This window comes from Coregonus clupeaformis, unplaced genomic scaffold (genome assembly GCF_020615455.1).
Source record: "Coregonus clupeaformis isolate EN_2021a unplaced genomic scaffold, ASM2061545v1 scaf0230, whole genome shotgun sequence".
Taxonomy (NCBI): domain Eukaryota; kingdom Metazoa; phylum Chordata; class Actinopteri; order Salmoniformes; family Salmonidae; genus Coregonus; species Coregonus clupeaformis.
This window is the reverse complement of record NW_025533685.1, coordinates 207,501-222,500: the sequence shown is the minus strand read 5'-3', so window position 1 is coordinate 222,500 and position 15,000 is coordinate 207,501. Positions and strand designations below refer to the sequence as shown.

The window sequence follows — 15,000 nt, the reverse complement described above, 5'->3', positions numbered from 1 at the left end:
TCTCTCAGCAGCACTGCAACATGGGATTTTCAAAGTAAGTTGGCATGCAATGTTTCTTCTGGACTGCATTCAAGGCAACTAATGACACAACTAATAGTGTCAATTATTCATCTGAACACAATTCTTGTAACTATTCGGCCTATATTATCACTCGTTTCTTTTCCCCCTCCTTTGTAAAGCATTTTACTGTGCTACTATAGTCCAAAGGAAGTGGATGATGCCAGACGGTTGTATATATGGTTGTATATATATATACACACACACACACACATTGAAGCTAGACTTCAGGCAACGAAAAAGGTGCAATACGTGAGCTTTTAGGCGTGTTTGGCCCTCTAGTATATGCCTCTCGCGCCGCACACACCCAGAGTGGGACAATGTTGTGTGCGTAAAAGTAGCCTAGTGTGCGTAATTTCTTTTTCACGACAGGTAGTACATGGAAATCAATGCGCTTCCTATGGAAAGAGGTGGGTGGCTCTTAAAAGAGCCTTTTGTGGTACAACATGTGTCGAGTAGAACACTGTTTGTAATAGGTTTACTTCTTCTTGGGGACTGCCTTCTTGGGCTTGGCTGCCTTGGGCTTGGCGGCTTTGGGCTTGGCTGCCTTTGTAGCCTTCTTGGGGTTCTTGGCCGCCTTCTTGGCCGCTGCGGCGGGCTTCTTCACCTTCTTGGGGCTCTTGGCGGCCTTTTTGGGTGTAGCGGGCTTCTTGGCCTTCTTGGGGGACTTCTTTGCGCGACGGCCTTCTTGGCTGCTACCTTCTTGGCTTCTTCGCCGCAGCGGGCTTCTTGGCGGCCACCTTCTTTACTTTGGGGACTGCGGCTTTCTTGGCGGGGTTCTTCGCCTCAAAGCTTTCTTGTTGAGCTTGAAGGAGCCGGATGCACCGGTGCCCTTGGTCTGGACCAGGGTGCCCTTGGTGACGAGGCTCTTGACTGCGATCTTGACGCGGGAGTTGTTCTTCTCCACGTCGTAGCCGCCTGCCGCCAGCGTCTTTCTTGAGCGCGGCCAGGGACACGCCGCTCCTCTCCTTGGAAGCGGTCACAGCCTTGACGATGAGCTCTCCTACGCTGGGTCCCGCTTTCTTGGGCTTGGCTGCTGCCTTCTTCTTGGGTGCCTTGGCCGGCGCGGCTGCTGCGGGTGCTGGTGCGACTTCTGCCATGTCTGTCTGTCGTTTGGTCCGGTACACACACACGGTCTGCGAGGAGAAGTTTGCTGTAGACGCTGCTCTGTGCTATTGAAGCTCCACACGGAGCAGGGGGCTGGCCTTAAACGCGACATGAGAACCATGTAGACTCAAGGCACCCAGCTCGGCTTCTCTGGGCTGGCCAAATGCTCTTTCACTTGTGTTTTCTGTTCGCCTATATCGGCCCAAAAGTCACCGACGGAGCCGTGTTTTTGGTCCAAAAGCGAACGGCCCAACGAGCAGACTTGTCTCCGTTCAGAATAAAGTCATGTGGCCCGCGGAAGGGCCGTGCATTTTGTTGCGACTCACTCAAAACCTCACCGTTCGACTGTCGGGTGGAGCGGTGCGCACTGGTTTACCTGTGCTATTTGTCTCCTAAATGGCCTAAAAGTGCATCCGATTGCGAGCAGCACTTGTTGTGTAGTGAGCCGAGATGTCTGGCAAGGGAATCAAATTGTTTGGGGTCCCCTGATGTGGTCAGGGGTGTTTTAAAGAAGCGCTCTTTTGGGGACCTTAAAACACATGCACCTGTGAGGCCTGGCTGAGACTAGTGTTGTACCTCAAGTTTCAGGTTGTATTCGTCGTATGTACAGGATCCACATGGTATAAACAGTCCTACGACATGCTTACTTGCACTGTGTGTGTGTGTGTGTGTGTGTGTGTTATTGTATTAGTACTTTTTGTGCACTGGCAGTGTGAGTGTTGTTGTTGTTGTATTTGTAGCCTACTATTTCTACACAGTGAGATTGTGTGTTGTCTTCTGGTAGGTAGGTAGTTAGGTTGGCTGTCTCTACTAATATATTGTTCACCTGCTTGACTCTGCAGCGTGACTCGCCTCGGTCTTTGTGTCTGTGGGTCTTGGTGTCTGGCTGGCGCTATGGAGGCTGGCGCCCCATGGGTTATGGCGTGTTGATATAGGCCTAGATAGAGGGAGTCTCTCTCTCTCTCTATCTCTCTCTCTCTCAGTCACTCACACACTCTCTATCACTCACTCACCCAGTCTCTCTCGCTGTCTCTCTCACTCACTCAGTCTCTCTCTCAGTCTCTCTCTCTCTCTCTCTCTCTCTCTCTCTCTCTCTCTCTCTCTCTCTCTCTCTCTCTCTCTCTCTCTTTCACTCACTCACACTCACTCAGTCACTCTCTCTCTCTCTCTCACTCACTCACACACTCTCTCTCTCACTCACTCACTCACACACTCTCTCTCTCACTCACTCACTCAGTCTCTCTCTCTCTCTCTCAATCACTCACGCAGTCACACACTCTCTCTCAGTCACTCAGAGAGAGAGAGAGAGACTGAGTGAGTGAGTGAGAGAGTGTGTGAGTGAGAGAGAGAGAGAGAGAGAGTGAGAAACTGAGAGAGAGAGAGAGAGAGTGTCTCTCTCACTCACTCACTCACTCAGTCTCTCTCTCTCTGTCTCTCTCTCTCTTAGTCACTCACTCAGTCTCTCTCTCTCACTCACTCACTCACTCAGTCTCACTCACTCAGTCTCTCTCTCTCTCAGTCTCTCTCTCTTTCACTCACTCACTCTCTCTCTCTCTCACACACTTTCTCTCTCTCACTCTCTCTGTGTCTCTCTCTCTCACTCACTCACTCACTCACACTCACTCAGTCTCTCTCTCTCTATCTCTCTCTCACTCACTCACTCAGTCTCTCTCTCTCTCCCTGTCTCTCTCTCTCTCTCTCTCTCTCTCTCTCACTCATTCACTCAATCTCTCTCACTCACTCACTCAGTCTCTCTCTCTCTCACTCACTCACTCAGTCTCTCTTTCTCTCTTTCTCTCTCTCTCTCAGTCACTCTCTCTCTCAGTCTCACTCACTCACTCAGTCTCTCTCTGTCTCTCTCTCTCTCTCTCTCTCTCTCTCTTTCTCTCTCTCTCTCTCTCACTCACTCACTCTCACTCTCTCTCTCTCAGTCATTCATTCACTCTCTATCTCACTCACTCACACACTCTCTCTCACTCACTCACCCAGTCTCTCTCTCGCTGTCTCTCTCACTCATTCACTCACTCAGTCTCTCTCAGTCTCAGTCTTTCTCTCTCTCTCTCTCACTCATTCACACACTCTCTCACAGAGAGAGTGAGTGAGAGAGAGTAGGTGAGGAGAGAGAGAGAGTGAGTGAGTGACTGAGAGAGAGACTTCTCTCTCTCACACATTCACTCACTCTCTCTCTCTCTGTCTCTCTCTCTCAGTCACTCACTCAGTCTCTCTCTCACTCACTCACTCAGTCTCACTCACTCAGTCTCTCTCTCTCTCTCTCTCTGTCTCTCTCTCCTCACTCACTCTCTCTCTCACTCACACTTTCTCTCTCTCACTCACTCACTCACACAGTCTCTCTCTCTCTGTCTCTCTCAGTCACTCACTCATTCACTCACACTCTCTCTCTCTCTCTCTCTCTCTCTCTCACTCACTCAGTCTCTCTCTCTCTGTCACTCACTCAGTCTCTCTCACTCCTCACACTCACTCAGTCTCACTCACTCACTCTCTCTCTCAGTCTCCCCATCTCTCTCACTCTCTCTCTCTCACTCAATCACTCACTCAGTCTCTCTCTCTCTCTGTCTCTCTCTCAGTCAGTCACTCAGTCTCTCTCTCACTCACTCAGTCTCTCTCTCTCAAACTCTCTCTGTCTCTCTCACACTCACGCAGTGTCTCTCTCTGTCTCTCTCTCAATCAATCACTCACTCACTCACTCACTCAGTCTCTCTCTCTCTCTCTCTCTCTCTCACTCACTCACTCACACTCACTCACTCACTCAGTCTCTCTCTCTGTCTGGCCCTCACTCACTCACTCAGTCTCTCTCTCTCTCTCTCTCTCTCTCTCTCTCTCACTCACTCTCTCTCTCTGTGAGTGAGTGAGTGTGTGAGTGAGAGAGAGAGAGAGAGAGAGAGAGAGAGACTAACTTTACAAACTTTACAGTGGAGCACGGAGGCCATCTTGTGGTTAAATTTGGGTACTGCACAACATGGTTATTTGCGCTTTAGAGAGAGCATATAACAGAGGCGCGCTTTCTGTGCCACTGGCCTCAATCAGGTCGGCCAAATGCAGATAATAGCGCACCGCGCACCGGTGCTGAAGTCATTCATTCACTTCAACTCAACGAGCGAACACACCATGTCTGGAAGAGGCAAAGGCGGCAAGGGGCTCGGAAAAGGAGGCGCCAAGCGTCACCGCAAAGTTCTCCGCGATAACATCCAGGGAATCACCAAACCCGCTATCCGCCGTCTGGCTCGCCGCGGCGGCGTGAAGCGTATTTCAGGTCTGATCTACGAGGAGACCCGCGGTGTCCTGAAGGTGTTCCTGGAGAACGTGATCCGTGACGCAGTCACCTACACCGAGCACGCCAAGAGGAAGACCGTTACCGCCATGGACGTGGTCTACGCTCTGAAACGTCAGGGACGCACCCTGTACGGTTTCGGCGGTTAAACGCACTCTCTTCGGAACCTCAACACCCCGACTCGAACCCAAAGGCTCTTTTAAGAGCCACCCACATCCGCTTCAAAAGGGCCCATTCCATATAGTGTTTTTTTTTTCTTCAGTATGCTATTTAGTAGGAAAGTATGAGCCACTTCGAGTGGACAGGGAGTATTAATTAGAGGATTCTAATGTCCCTTCCAGTTTTAGCGCACAGAGGGAGGCCTATATCTGACAGTGGCAAAGTGTAGTGACGTTGTTATTTTGGGTCAAGCAATAGTGGAATTTGGACAACATAAAGCCACCACGAGTCGGTAGACGTGGCTCGAAAAGAGGGGGACAGCGCGCGCACACACACACAGTCCAAAATGCGAGCCCTATGTCTGACGGTGCCAAAGTGGGCAATTCTATCACCAGCATTATTTGGCACAACAATTATGAGTCGACTTCCTGAATCGGTAGGACACGGACGGAGTGAATGGACGCTCCATCATTGGACTATACCCTAATGATGTGAATGAGAACGATAATGGCAAAAATAAAAAGGGGGTGAATAATCCCGTCTAGGAAGAATAGGAGTAGGCCAGTGGCGGCTGGTGAAAAATATTCTCGGTGGGGCTGTGCCATACTTTTTTTTTCCTGTAACCATCGCGATATATTTTAACACAAACTGCAGGACAGCAGTGCTCAGTGAAACATTCAGTAATTATTTAATGCCAATATTAAAAAGTTGAGGCATTCTTACACAAAAACATATTACACAAACCCAAGCCTTTCATTTGCATTTAAAGTGAACTTTTCACCATTGGTAGTAAACAGGCAACGCAACAGGCATGCTGTCAGAACAGAGTGGAAAGTGGACAATAACATGAAATTATTATAAAGTTTATAGGAAATCTTACACTGTATGAAAGGATGTATAATATAGAAATGGATATCAAGTGGATGAACTCAAACCTTTGACTGGAAGAATAGCATACAGTATTTTATGATCATACTAAATGTGACTAATTGTTAATGTGCTCCAGAACTGCAACAATTAATTGATACAAAACAACATATATACAGTAATATTAGCAAAGACACTATTAAGACTTTCTAGAGTACCATATATAACTGGATTTTTTATGCTAAGGTCAACTATATACAAAGAAACATGCGGCCAGAGCTGCTCTGTGTGTGTGTGTCTGTCATCTTATTTGTACAGGAATTTTGCCCGTCTGTCCTTCTGAGTGGCAAACCTCTCAATGACCCTTTGATTAAAGTCAGGAATGTCCCTGACAAGTTTCTTCTCCATGGAGAGCATGGCCAGAGCGTTCAGGCGATCCTGTGTCATGCTGTTTCTCAGGAAGGTCTTGATCCTTTTCAGTGTAGAGAAGCACCTTTCTGACTCAGCAGTTGTCATGGGTGTGGTGATGAGGATCTTGAGGAGGCTGGCAGTCTCTGTGAAAGTGCTCTGAAGGTTGTTCTCCATGAAGAACTGGTACAGGGGCACTGCACCACTACAAGCCTTGAACTCACTGTTCTCATAGATGAGGGACAGTTTGGTTTTGAGCTTGGCCTTGTTCAACATGGGGTACGCCTCCACGGTTGTTTCCAAGCGCTGTATCGGGGAACTTCACACTGTGTTGTGGGAACAACTCTCCGTGCAATAGTGTTGCGCTGATGAGGTGCTGGGTGAAGGAGAACCTCTCTTTGGCATGACTCAGGATGGTATCACATACCTGTAAAAGATACATCATCAGCTTTAATTTGCAATTAAGCTATTTTGATGCAAGTGATCCTGACTGACACATGCCTATGTCCAACTCAAGTATATGATTACCAAGGTGCTGATTGTTCAGGGTTTTGGCTACATACTACCAGGCCTGAAAAAAAGTTCTAGGTGGGAAACACTGACAATTACATCACAACTCTACCTCTATAGCCAACCTCTGTTGTTCTCCTGGTCCCAGCATCCTCCGTCGCTTGATGGGCTGTTGCTGCTCGTCAGATGCGCTGTCCCCACACAAAGAGGGAATTGAGGCCCTGGGTCCAAAAAATAAAGTTTAATTTGATAACTTGCAATCAGACTTCTTAACTCACTGTAATTCCCCCTCAACACACAACCAGTGACTTATATATATATATATAGACAGACAGACAGACAGACAGACAGACAGACAGTGTGTATATACACACAAACTATGTCTAGTAACTGCTTTTAACCTGTGATGTACATAATTAACTGATGTTATTACGTTTTAAAGCCTTTTTCTATTACATTTGTGAGAGGGATGCAACATAATTTTGTTCTGCTGTTCACTTAGCAATAAAGTTAATATTCAATAACAACTAGGCCTCTTCTAGAAATTGACCTGGTGGACACCTGAATAATTATTACAAACTGTGTAGTACTTTCCTGCATTATTATCAACGTCTGATTGTGTCTTCTCTTTCCTTTTAAAATACTAAAACAAATATAATTGTGACGGCTCTATGATAATCACTCACACAAGCACCAACTGGCAGTGGGTGGAAACGTCAGTCGTCTCGTCAGCTTGAATGGCGATAAAATCAGCACTCTTTACTTCCTCCAGGATGTAATCCTTAAGCATTGACAGCATACAGTCCAACAGCTCGTTCTGTATCGTCTTTGACGTGCCCTTAAAAACGGTAGCTGTCTTCAGGTGCTCCTCCAGCACACTGTCGAGGGAGGCAACAAAATCCACTAAGCCCCGGAAAATGCCGGGGTTGTCTGAGGAGTCAGTCTCCTCGTGCCCACGCAAGGCCAACTCAAAAGCCCCACAGAACTTCACACAATCGATAATTTTGGATAGAATGTGCCTGTTTTTATCCACCTCCTCATTGTGTTTCCTCACCGCAATCCTGTGGCCGTCATCCAGCTGCGTAGCAATGTTCACCCTTCCTAATACAGCTAGCTTTACAGAGTTGTCCATGTGTGCCCTGGTGTTCTCATGTTTCTTTACCTTCTCTGACAGGTGCTTCATATCCCTCACTCCGGTACCTGTCCATGCTGAATCTGACCCCGTCGTTTTAAAAAGCAAGCACGGAAAGCAAAATAAAGCATTAGCATCAGTGCACCCAGCTAGCCAAGCCTTCCTGGTGTACCAGCTACGGGAGAAGCCGCGCATATACTGCTTCCCTTTCTCGCTAGCCTGCTGTCTGATTGAGAGGTCAGGTTGATCTGGGCCCAGCTCTTTCACCCGAACTTTCTCTGACAAAGTTCTCCTCTCAAACGGATCTTGGAGGAGAGATTTCACCGAGTTAGGGTTGGGTCTTGGAGGAGTAACGTTTGCGTTCGCCATTGTTGTCTAGTAAAAATGGCGTCACTGGACCCCCGGTCCTTATTTTATCAGGGGCGAGCTTGGGGCGGTAAAATAATCGCCCTCCTTGGATTCGATTTAAGATCGCTTATTGACTACATTTATGTCATACATTCATATCTTAAATTAGCAATTGGCTTAACTGCTACGTAGACCCGCCTCCTCGGGGCACTTTCTGTATCGCCCAGAGCTGACGAGGCGTTTGACAGGCAGAGGAAAGGTTGCGAATATGATTTTCTATCATATCTTACACATATTACTGTGTGCATTCCATATTTCAAACACACAAATATTGACATACTGATGTTTTTTATTATTATTATTATTATTTTTTTATTTTTTATTTTTTAAAATAATTTTATTTAAGGGGGCGGCGCCCTAGCGCCCTCTATCGGCCAGCCGCCACTGGAGTAGGCCTATATATATATATATATATATATATGAACGTAGCCCTTTTTGCCAACGGGTCATTTCCGGTCCAGGTCGCATCATACATATATAGTCCCCTGTAGCTCAGTTGGTAGAGCACTGCGCTTGCAACGCCAGGGTTGCGGGCTCGTTTCCCACAGGGGGGCCAGTATGAAAATGTAGACACTCACTTAACTATAAGTGGCTCTGGATAAGAGCGTCTGCTACATGACTCAAAATGTCCATGTAAAGTGTAGTATATTTGAGTCACGTAGTGTATTTTCCTTCCTACTACACTCACCAGGCAACAGGATAAAAGGCAGTGGCTTCCACGTGACAAAGTGGGGCTATGAATGTGTCTGTCGGGCGGCCCTTGCAATAGTCGTTGGAGCAGTAGCGGATCCCAATGACTACCTTGGGGATAGCCTATACAACAGGGAAAAGAAAAGAGGCCGCAATCAGCCTTCTGACCCACGTGCACCTGCTGGGATTCTTCAATGTGTGTGTGTATATATATATACAACCATATATACAACCGTCTGGCATCATCCACTTCCTTTGGACTATAGTAGCACAGTAAAATGCTTTACAAAGGAGGGGGAAAAGAAACGAGTGATAATATAGGCCGAATAGTTACAAGAATTGTGTTCAGATGAATAATTGACACTATTAGTTGTGTGTCATTAGTTGCCTTGAATGCAGTCCATAAGAAACATTGCATGCCAACTTACTTTGAAAGTCCCATGTTGCAGTGCTGCTGAGAGACTCATGCAGAGGCCCAAACTTTACAGTGGAGCACGGAGGCCATCTTGTGGTTAAATTTGGGTACTGCACACCATGGTTATTTGCTCTTTAGGCCAGCGTTTCCCAAACGCTGTCCTGGGGTCCCCAAGGGGTGCGCGTTTTGCAAATTGCGCCGATCCGTTGTTTTTTTATCTATAATAGTCAAACTCCACCAAAACATTTGCTACCATCAGGAAGTACAAAGGCAGGATCGGCGCATGCGTTGCTGTATTCAGCACCGTTGTATGGACAGCGCTTGTGCTGCATCTCCACTCACGACACGGGTAATAGGGGAGGTCCGCGGTGCTGAAATGGACAGGGCCTCTGCCCAGTTGCCAAGGGGTATTTCCCGTTTGGGGGACTTTTGACACGCTATAGGCACAGTTGAGTACACCCCTCATCCAATAGACCCCAGCAACTTCCTTTTGGATCCACGTTACGGTATAGGGGATGCATTTGGGACATACCTTACGTCTCTGACCTTGTCAATATCAGCATTTCGCTCTACTTACCGTGAAGTGACATCATAATAGTAGTACATTACAGTATACGTTTGCGTAAAATAGTACCATTTAAAGGGAGTATGTCAGGGTCAATTACTGACAAATGAGAACACACTAATCCTCAGGGGTCATTTAGGGGCAAAACGCACCACTTTGTGAAGGTTTTGTTTTGATTGAAGAGCAAGGAAAGTATTCATTGGTTCCACTTCTTTCCCTTCTAAATGCGTTTGCCTAAGGACAGGCAGTATGCACATATCTAAATGTTATTAAAAAATCAGTATTTTTTTGCCACTCAGAACACAGACATTTACCTTAAGGGGAGTTACCCTCATTTTAGACTTCCCAAGCATACATTTTCATGACAGCGTTCCTAATCTGCAGTAGGCAAAGCAGTTGAAAATCGGTAGGTTAACACCAAACCGTGAGGTGATTATGAATTCAGAGCAGTCGGATTAAGTCATAGTCAAATACATTTGAACAAATGAACAACAATATCACACGGAAAGTGATGTGAGCATTGCATTGTGGAAAGCAATGACTTTACAAGAACACGTATTGCAAAGCGAGGCATGTATTTCTAGATTAAACACTGATTCAGTATGATGAACAAGTACATGTATGATTTGGTGTGCTCTACTTGAACACGCGCTTAGAGTTTTGAAAACACTGCCTATATGATGAGCTGTCGTTGTTTGTTTTATTACCACGTACTTATGGAAATTGCACAGGTTGAGAGATGATGGCTCTCTTGTGCCTACGGTGAAGGGTACTTCTGATCCAGCAGGTGGTGCTAAGATCCCTCCCTATATGACTTGAATGACCAGTTAGTTGATGGACTCCTTATAGCTCCTAATGATTTTAAGGCCAGTGTTGGCAAACATGACTTCTGCTCCAGCAGGTGGCCATGAAATCACTCCCTATATGACTTGACTGACCAGTTAGTTTATGGACTCCTTTTAGCTCTTAATGATCTCAAGCAGAGTGTTGGCCACATGACCTCTGGTCCAGCAGGTGGCGGTGAAAATAGTCCCGATAGGAGTTGACTCATTTCTTTGAGGTCCTAAATGAAGCATAGGCGTCAACAGTGCATCTCGGCCTAACCCTGTTCCGGGCCCATTTCTTCACTCGATAGCTTCCGGTGTTCTTCATCTCCTCTTCAATAGTCCTTCTCCACGTCTTCCTTCCCGTCTTGCCCTGTGCGTTCCACTGAAGTGTCTGTGTTTTTATGTCGTTAGGAGTTTTGCTTCACTGCGTGTCCCCCTTCCATTTCCACTTTCTGTCCCAGTTGGGTAGCTATCCATTATACTGTAGCCTACTTACTACCAATGTCACTGTAGTCAAAGGTGATTTTCGATTATTATGTATGAGTATTATTATATATTGTTATATTATTATGTTGAAGCCTATAGGGTGTGGTAACAGGCCCTCTGTGATTTGTTGTTGTACTGTACACGTCAAGTATCTGCACTCTAGCCTAATTAGCCTAACCTGCTAGGGAAAAAGTCACTTCCGGTCGTAGCTGTATCCCACCTAGTCAAAACCTTGTTAGTCCTTATCCTAAAAGGCACCCTCTGTTCCTCGATATACTCCACCGAGGGCCGGCAGCCAGTAATTACAGGTAAGAGACAATTATGGCAACAATAAGTTGTCCTATGAAAGCTAGTCACATCTGAGATGTTCAACTGCACTGAATGATAAAGTGGCAGTCTGTGCTCTTGGGCCCTTATGGCATCAGTGCACCCCCCCCTCCAATTTGTCCCTTTTGAAATGAACAGTTGAGATGGGCCCTCTTTCTGTGGCCGTTCTTTGACGACACATCTGAGGCTATCCTGCGGCAATACAAATGATCAACATCATAACAATTATCCCATTATAAGAAGCTTTATTATTGGTTTGCTAAGAAAGGTACCAGAAACGTCAGGGACGCACCCTGTACGGTTTCGGCGGTTAAACGCACTCTCTTCGGAACCTCAACACCCCGACTCGAACCCAAAGGCTCTTTTAAGAGCCACCCACATCCGCTTCAAAAGGGCCCATTCCATATAGTGTTTTTTTTTCTTCAGTATGCTATTTAGTAGGAAAGTATGAGCCACTTCGAGTGGACAGGGAGTATTAATTAGAGGATTCTAATGTCCCTTCCAGTTTTAGCGCACAGAGGGAGGCCTATATCTGACAGTGGCAAAGTGTAGTGACGTTGTTATTTTGGGTCAAGCAATAGTGGAATTTGGACAACATAAAGCCACCACGAGTCGGTAGACGTGGCTCGAAAAGAGGGGGACAGCGCGCACACACACACACACACACACAGTCCAAAATGCGAGCCCTATGTCTGACGGTGCCAAAGTGGGCAATTCTATCACCAGCATTATTTGGCACAACAATCGTGCCATTTGGACAACTATCAAAGGCCCCCTTTTGAAACACACAATCCCCCATCGGTCACAGAGCATAGGCTATAGAGAGGGGGGAGGGGGTGAGGACCCGCGCGCGCGCCCTCAATTGTCTTTGTTCGGGAAGCTAGCCTCTGAGCGGAAGGCTCTTTTGAGCACTAGAGCTCCACTGGGCAAATAGCAGGGGCGCCTACGAGCAAGCAGGGGAGTGTCCACTGCCGCTGACTTTGCTTAGCTTCCTCTTCATTAGACGGGTAAGTGCCCTTCACCCCCTCATTCGTTTCTGAGAAGCAACGAGACGTCATCATGCCCGAGCCAGCAAAGTCAGCGCCCAAGAAGGGCTCCAAGAAAGCCGTCACCAAGACCGCAGGGAAGGGCGGCAAGAAGCGCAGAAAGTCCAGGAAGGAGAGTTACGCCATCTACGTGTACAAGGTCCTGAAGCAGGTCCACCCCGACACCGGCATCTCCTCCAAGGCCATGGGAATCATGAACTCGTTCGTGAACGACATCTTCGAGCGTGTCGCCGGAGAGTCCTCTCGCCTGGCCCACTACAACAAGCGTTCTACCATCACCTCCAGGGAGATCCAGACCGCCGTCGCCTGCTACTCCCCGGTGAACTTGCCAAACACGCCGTGTCCGAGGGCACCAAGGCCGTAACCAAGTACACCAGCTCCAAGTAAACAGCGCATTTGGACTGCTCTACTAACCCAAAGGCTCTTTTAAGAGCCACCCACTCTGTCAGTAAAAAGAGCAATTCCATCGCCACCGAATGAATGCGTAGGTAGGCTGCGTTACATTGTAGGACCGTGGTTACATTGTATCAATGTTTAACGGGCGGCGCGCGCAGGCTCGGAGAGCGGCTACATTGTACAATTTCCCCCGCCCGTTTCAGCGTAGGGGTTTAGCGCGCCTTTTTTGTTGTCTTTGCACGCTGAATAGTAAGCCATGTTTGTCGGCCTCCATTCCAGGTGAAGGCAATGTAAAATGGCACCATTTGACAAAGGGTGTAAATAAAAAAAGCAGTCTGTTTAGTTTGATTGGAAAGAAATGCCTTTTGTCGTTTACAGAGCGGATAGTCATTTTGAGTCGACTTCCTGAATCGGTAGGACACGGACGGAGTGAATGGACGCTCCATCATTGGACTATACCCTAATGATGTGAATGAGAACGATAATGGCAAGAATAAAAAGGGGGTGAATAATCCCGTCTAGGAAGAATAGGAGTAGGCCTATATATATATGAACGTAGCCCTTTTTGCCAACGGGTCATTTCCGGTCCAGGTCGCATCATACATATATAGTCCCCTGTAGCTCAGTTGGTAGAGCACTGCGCTTGCAACGCCAGGGTTGCGGGTTCGTTTCCCACGGGGGGCCAGTATGAAAATGTAGGCACTCACTTAACTATAAGTGGCTCTGGATAAGAGCGTCTGCTACATGACTTAAAATGTCCATGTAAAGTGTAGTACATTTGAGTCACGTAGCGTATTTTCCTTCCTACTACACTCACCAGGCAACAGGATAAAAGGCAGTGGCTTCCACGTGACAAAGTGGGGAGCGAACGGCCCAGCGAGCAGACTTGTCTCCGTTCAGAATAAAGTCATGTGGCTCGCTGTCTCTCTCACTCATTCACTCACTCACTCAGTCTCTCTCTCAGTCCCTCTCTCTCACTCACTCACACACACTCTCTCTCTCTCTCTCACTCACTCACTCACAGAGAGAGTGAGTGAGAGAGAGAGACTGAGTGAGTGACAGAGAGAGACTGAGTGAGTGAGAGACAGACAGAGAGAGAGAGACTGAGTGAGTGAGTGTGAGTGAGAGAAAGAGAGAGAGTGAGTGAGTGAGTGAGAGAGAGAGAGAGAGAGAGAGAGACTGAGTGAGTTTGAGTGAGTGAGAGAGAGAGTAAGTGATTGATTGTGAGAGAGAGAGAGTGTGAGTGAGAGAGAGAGAGAGACTGAGTGAGTGACTGAGACTCTCTCTGTGAGTGAGTGAGTGAGTGAGAGAGAGAGAGAGAGAGAGAGAGAGACTGAGTGAGAGAGAGAGAGAGAGAGTGTGAGTGAGTTAGTGAGAGAGAGAGAGAGACTGAGTGAGTGACTGAGAGAGAGAGAGACAGAGAGAGAGAGACTGTGAGTGAGTGAGAGAGAGAGAGAGAGAGAGAGAGAGAGAGTGTGTGAGTGACTGAGAAAGAGAGATAGAGAGACTGAGTGAGTGAGAGAGAGAGAGAGAGAGAGAGTGAGAGAGAGAGAGAGAGAGAGAGAGACTCCCTCTATCTAGGCCTATATCAACGCGCCATAACCCATGGGGCGCCAGCCTCCATAGCGCCAGCCAGACACCAAGACCCACAGACACAAAGACAGAGGCGAGTCACGCTGCGGAGTCAAGCAGGTGAACAATATATTAGTAGAGACAGCCAACCTACCTACCTACCAGAAGACAACACACAATCTCACTGTGTAGAAATAGTAGGCTACAAATACAACAACAACACTCACACTGCCAGTGCACAAAAAGTACTAATACAATAACACACACACACACACACACACACACACACACAGTGCAAGTAAGCATGTCGTAGGACTGTTTATACCATGTGGATCCTGTACATACGACGAATACAACCTGAAACTTGAGGTACAACACTAGTCTCAGCCAGGCCTCACAGGTGCATGTGTTTTAAGGTCCCCAAAAGAGCGCTTCTTTAAAACACCCCTGACCACATCAGGGGACCCCAAACCCTTTGATTCCCTTGCCAGACATCTCGGCTCACTACACAACAAGTGCTGCTCGCAATCGGATGCACTTTTAGGCCATTTAGGAGACAAATAGCACAGGTAAACCAGTGCGCACCGCTCACCCGACAGTCGAACGGTGAGGTTTTGAGCGAGTCGCAACAAAATGCACGGCCCTTCCGCGGGCCACATGACTTTATTCTGAACGGAGACAAGTCTGCTCGCTGGGCCGTTCGCTTTTGGACCAAAAACACGGCTCCGTCGGTGACTTT

General features: G+C 47.4%; 2 protein-coding genes across 2 annotated transcripts in view; one reads left to right on the top strand and one right to left on the bottom strand.

The window, feature by feature from the left end:
• Positions 1-15,000, bottom strand: part of LOC121560649 — a 350,876-nt gene that overhangs the window by 247,856 nt on the left and 88,020 nt on the right. The gene's annotated exons all lie outside the window — the stretch shown is intronic.
• On the top strand, positions 12,273-12,731 carry LOC121562323 (histone H2B). The gene is given in 2 exon segments (XM_041874621.2): positions 12,273-12,592; positions 12,595-12,731. Coding segments are annotated over 2 exon segments (372 nt in total). The 5' UTR covers positions 12,273-12,306; the 3' UTR covers positions 12,681-12,731.